General features: G+C 46.0%; 1 protein-coding gene across 1 annotated transcript in view; it reads left to right on the top strand.

The window, feature by feature from the left end:
* The first annotated feature begins 3,567 nt into the window (after positions 1-3,567).
* Positions 3,568-6,000, top strand: part of Slc14a2 (solute carrier family 14 member 2) — a 45,848-nt gene continuing 43,415 nt past the window's right edge. The window contains exons 1-2 of the mRNA XM_076836747.2: positions 3,568-3,747; positions 5,244-5,424. Coding sequence (XP_076692862.2) covers positions 3,568-3,747; positions 5,244-5,424 — 361 coding nt within the window. The remainder of the gene's footprint in view (positions 3,748-5,243; positions 5,425-6,000) is intronic.

The raw sequence follows: 6,000 nt of genomic DNA, 5'->3' as shown, positions 1-6,000 counted from the left end.
TGTTCCCACTCTAACCATCACCACCTGTAGCCTCACTTACAATTCCTTCCATCTTCCTTTCTGCCTTTACCCTCCCTTCCTTTCATTAAATATTTATTTATTGAGCATCTATTACAGGCCCCAGGTAGGAGCTAGGGATACAACAGAGAAAAGAGGAGGTCACTATACTCGTGAATCTTGAGTTCTGGGGGATTTATATAAATTAGTACACAAATCTGCTGTAAGGAAAAACATCGGGTTCCAAAAGAGCATGGGACAGGAGAGGGCTGAGGGAGGCTGGATCTGGGAAGGTTTCCCTAACAAGTTATAATTGAGACAAATTCCTCTAGGAAAGATGGATGGGGAGGCCTTCCAAAATGATGGACCATGCCCACCGAGATTCTGAGCTGGAAAGAGCTCAACACCTTCCAGGGACTAATAGGAGACTCGCATGAGCCCAGGGTAATGCAGGGCCTTGCACACCAGCATAAGGGCGTGTTTTTCTACATGAAATTATTAAAGCGTTAAAACAAAGAACCAATTTGAGTGGATCTGGATGTTCATGTGACAGCTCTGTCCCATGGAGCATGGCTTGGAAATTAAATCTGAGGAAAGGTGGAGGTATCCAAGTGGGAATTACTGGGGAAGTAGCAGGAAGTTATGGTAACTCCTTGGTGACAGTATGTTCTAGAAACAGAATTACTGGGTGTGGAGAATAATATAGAAGGGACCATTAAAACTGACTCTTAAGTTTTCTGAAGGAGCAGCTTGGGAGAGGGGGAACTTGCTCTGGGTGGACATCCCGTGACAGAGGACAGGATTTGGCAAAGCAATATTATGAGCCTCTTAACTTCTAGCCATTTCTGGAACCTCCATGTACAAGTACAGAGTAGAAAATCACATCTTTTAATCCAGTGCTCAAAACTGGGCTAGAAATGTCAGATTTGAGAGTCATCAGCACATACATGGAATACAAAGCCACAGTGACAGCTGGCATCAATGGGTAGGAACAGCAGCGAAGAGAAAACGGTCCAGAACAGAACTCTGCAGGATGCTCACATATGCAGGAGACAGAGCTAGCCAAGGAGAGGAGAAGAAGCAACCAGAGAGCCGATCAGCTGTAAAGGCTCACCATTGTGTCCAAAAGGGATGATGGACTCTTAGACTCCACTAAGAGGTCCAGAGAGATGAGAACTGAAGCGTATTTGGATTTGCCAACATGGCAGTCTTGAAGACCTCAGCAAAGGCAATAGTAACACACTGGGATGAGGTGGGCTGAAGAGAGAGAGAAGGAGGCACTGGGTGTTTGTTCAGAAATGGCAATCACAAATACCAAGAGAAAGCAGCACCCGGGGCACCAAATTGATGTTTAGCCAGGTTCAATGGCTCAATGAAAACGTGGAAGAGTTGGACCCCTGGGTTCATCCTGGTTGGGATCTCACCACATAGGCATGAGGGAGGGAGAGAGCAGGAAGCTGGCTGAAAGAAGTAAAACGAAATCTAAATTGATCAAGGAGGGAAGGGAGGATAGGCGATGGGTGGAGCCAAGGGGTTGGAGATCTCCAGGAGGTCAGGGGGCTGGGAGAGAGGGGACACTTGAGCAGGGGAATTGGAAGGACAGGAGGTAATGACCAAAGGAGAGATTTGACTTTTGAGACTTCAGAGCATGTGTGACATCAGGCCCATGCTGTGACTGTGGAAACCAGTGACTGGAAAGAGAAGGTGGAGTCAGTGGAGTTGAGGAAAACAAGGACCTGAGAAGCCAGAGAGGGGAACAGTGGGTTATCTTCCAGGACTCTGCAGTTGCTTAGAATGATTGGCATGAGGATGAAGATGCCTGGTAGGAGCACCTAGAGCCTTCTGGAAAGTGACCAGAAATTCAGTAGCCGCAGCAAGAAGTGGGGAAGCAGGGGTGACCAGCTGGCGTTCACCTCTGAGATGAAAGCTTCTGCACAGTCAAGGTCAGTGGCAATCTGGAAACAAGAGTGGAGAGCAAGAGTTCCCCCTTCCATTGGAGGAGGAGAGTAAATGGCCCAGGGAAATGGTACCCATGCAGGGATGGAAGAGGGTCTTCATCCCCTTTAGAAGAGACCTGTGCAGTCCTTTAGCAGTGTCGGTGGTAGTAATCATAAAGGAATGGTAGCAGCAGTGTTTGGAATCTGAGATCAATGTCCTAAGGGAGACTTTGGGCACCTCAGGACAGGCAGCTGGAGCAGTGGGGAGAACCTTAGGTCTTATGGACAGGAGCTGTGAGCAGGTTCAAAACCACTTCTCAAAAACACAACAAAGCAAATAAAGATGTGAGTGAGCTGGAGGAGACCAAACAAGAACGGCTAAAATAATAGAATGGGAAGGAGGGACGTATAGCACTACCATGGTGGCTGGTAGGAAACTGGGTGAAGCAGGAAACTGGGGGCCTTAAACAAAGGAACTTCCACAAGCCCTGGTCCTCAGAGTGAAGGGAAAAGGAGCCAGACACAGAGGAGGAAGGACCGCCAGCCTGGATGCACACAGCTTCCAGTAGAACATGCCAGAGCTTCACGCTCCTTCTGGGGAGGGACAGGGGGAAGGAGCTAGAAAGGGCCCAAAGGAGAATGGAGAAAGGGGCCATTGCAGGTTGACTGTAAGCAATGCCATCTCCATAGCAATTTGGAAAATGAGTTTCTTTTAGCTCCTCAAATGGTAAAAGATCTACGTGCCTACATCAAGGGGGAAATATATGTACAACTAACTACCACAATAAGATAGTACAAGGGGCAACATGAAAGGTGAAGAAAAAATATTTCAGTGATCAGCAAAAAAAAGAGAGAGAGAGAGAGACTTCTGCTGGTATTGTGGCACAGAATTGTAATCCCAGCAACTCAGGAAGCTGAAGCAGGAGGATCAGAAGTTTGAGACCAGCCTTGGCAACATAGTGAGAACCCCTTAAAGTAAAAAGGGCTAAAAAAAAAACAAGAGAGAGAAATGAATTACAGTAGATGGGTAGAGAGAGAAGATGGGAGGGGAGGGGAGGGGAGGGGGGATAGGAAGGGGATAGGAAGGGCAGCAGAATACAACAGACACTAGTATGGCAATATGTATAAACTTGGATGTGTAACCAATGATATTCTGCAATCTGTACACGTGGTAAAAATGGGATCATAACCCACTTGAATCAAATGTATGAAACATGATATGTCAAGAGCATTGTAATGTTTTGAGCAACCAATAAAAAAAATAATAAAATAAAATAAAAAGGACTGAGATGGAGCACCCAGTACTGCAAAAAAAAAAAAAAAAAATGGGGGTGGGGAGAGAGAGAGAGAGAGAGTTTTCTAGCAAGGTGGTTAGGGAAGTCTTTACAGCAAAAATGGAGTTTCTTCAGGTCTAGAAGTATGGGGAGATTTTTGAAAGGAAAAGCTCACATGGCTAGAGAAACGGCCCCAGCCCCCCGACAGCACAAGCTACTGAAACAGCAGACCCCACGTGTGTCACTGTTCACCCTCTGTCCCCCCAGACCTCATGCCTCCTGAGCTGTCAGTGCAGCCTCAGGCCAGCCCTCTGGACCCATCCTCAAACACTATCTTCCCTTTCCCTCTCACCAGCTGCATGACAGATGAGCAGCTGCCCCTCAAGGAGATGTCTGACAACCACAACAGCCCTCTCCTGCCAGAGCCTCTTTCCAGCAGACACAAACTCTACGAGTCAGAGCCGAGCAGCCCTACCTGGCCGTCTAGCCCCCAGGATACACACCCGGCCCTGCCCCTGCTGGAAATGCCTGAAGAAAAGGTGAGCCATGTCCAATTCAGGATGCTCTCCAGGTGAGGAGTTGAGGGGAGGGGAGTGAAAGGTGCTGCTTTCCGGGCCTCCCAATGGACTCCATGATCAGTCCTACCTGGCCTTAGATATAAAAGCATGGCTATCTGTGGAACATGACCGTAAAGTGCAAGCAGACAATGCACACACTCACACGCCAGGCTTCCATCTGTCCCCAAAATCTTTCCCCTTAGATTTTCTCACTGAGAAAGTCTCCAGAATAAAGGCTTTTTCCAGAATGTGGGCCCTGGCACTCTCTGGACACAGCTGCAAGAGGTGGACTGGATAACTTGTGACAGTGGAGAGGGACACAACACTGAGTCTTTCTAATGAGATAAAATTCACATGCCATAAAATTTATCCTTTACAAGCATATATTCAAGTGCTTTTAAGGATATTTATAGAGTTGTGCAAACATCATCACAATCTACTTCCAGAATATTTACCTTGTCTCAAAAAGAAAGCCCGTGTCCATTAGCATCACTCTCTTCCCACCTTCCCCACCCCCACCTCTAGCAACCACCAATCTAATTTTGGTCCCTATGATTTGGCCTATTCTGGATATTTCACATAAATCCATACAATATGTGGCCTTTTGTGACTGGCTTCTTTCATTTAGCATGTTTTCAGGTTCATCTATGACACAGTAAAAATTAAGACTTCATTCCCTTTTATGTCCAAACCATATTTCCCTGTGTGCACACACCACGGTTTGTCTATCCACTCATCAGTGGATGGAGATTTAGGTTGTTGCCACTTTTTGATTTTTATAAACAATGTTGCTATGAACATCCATGCACAAGTTTTGGTGTGGACGAATGGTCTCATTTACCTTGGGTATAAAGCTAAGAGTGAAATTTCTGGATCAGGTAACTCTATGCTTAACATTTTAAGGAACTGCCAATCCTGTCAAAGCAGTTGGACCACCATACATCCTCACCAAGAGTGTCCCATGTTCCAGTTTCTCCACATCTTCATCAACTTGAACTGTCCATCTTTTTTTTTTTTTTCTGATTGTATACAAAGATTGGGATGAAGAAGTCCCATATAGTCACTCACCATGAATTTTAAATTGTAATAGGCAATAGATCTGATGCACACATACAGACCACAATTTTTTAAAAATACTGTGGTAATTGCATTTCAATGTAATTGGTTTTCTTGGGAATCTTATTTTATTTTATACATTTCCAAACATTTTTCTGCAAAGAAGTTCATAGGCTTCACTAAACTGCCAAAATGCATCCCTGGTACAAAATGTTAAGACACCCTCTTATGAAGGATGTGTGGCAGTCCCGGGAAGGGTGGGCTTGCATGGAGTACTCGGGACAGCTTTAGACAATGAACATGTGTCCCACCCTTTGTGTCATGATCTTTTACCTTTATCAAAAAAAAAAAAAAAAAAACCTGAAATGTCCCTACTCTCAGAAGAGTATATTCTGATGTCTTCTTGTGGCTTTTCTTGGAAGGGTCTCCGATTATCTGACGAAGACAGCCACATTGTGAAAATTGAAAAACCCAATGAAAGGAACAAAAGGAAAGGGAGCAAGGTGTCCCACAGGGGCTCTGCAGACCGGGGAGGCTTCAGCCTCTTCCAAGCAGTGAGCTACCTCACGGGGGAGATGGAGGAGTACAGGAACTGGCTGAAAGGTAAGCAGACGCCAGTGAAGGAGCCGTGGGCCAGGCCAGAGACAGCCCTTGCTCTGGTTTAGAGGAGGAAGCTACTCCCTCACACCCCATCCCAGGGCTCCCTCAGTTGAGGGGTGCTCCAGCCCCAAGTCACTCCAGATACGCATCATATACCATACTGAGCTGCATTCCCAGGGTCAGAAAGAAATGCCCTCCACTGACTTTAGTCCTTTGTAAGTTATCCAAATAAAGGACAATGACATTGGCAACATGTAAACTCTTTCCCAAACAAACCATTTGAATAGCCATTCCTTCACTTGCTCCACAGCTATTTTTTACGTTGCTTACCAAGAGCCAAAAAAAACAGGCAGCATCTTTCCCAAGGTTCCAGGGTTTTTTCCTTTTACTTCTTCCTGAATTGAATGCTACACCAAACACCACACCCTCCCCGTCCCCACTTGCCCCCCACCAGCATGGGTTGTCCTAGAAACCAAATCGGGGAAGGAGGCACACTGTGTCTCCCCTCTTCTATACCCGGCTTCCTCTGGACCCTGAATCAATAATGATTTTCACAGCTGGGCTAAAACAATTTCTTTT

The sequence above is a fragment of the Callospermophilus lateralis genome, chromosome 17 (genome assembly GCF_048772815.1).
Source record: "Callospermophilus lateralis isolate mCalLat2 chromosome 17, mCalLat2.hap1, whole genome shotgun sequence".
Lineage (NCBI taxonomy): Eukaryota > Metazoa > Chordata > Mammalia > Rodentia > Sciuridae > Callospermophilus > Callospermophilus lateralis.
The sequence above is the reverse complement of the archived record's forward strand: the minus strand, read 5'-3'. Positions and strand labels throughout refer to the sequence as shown.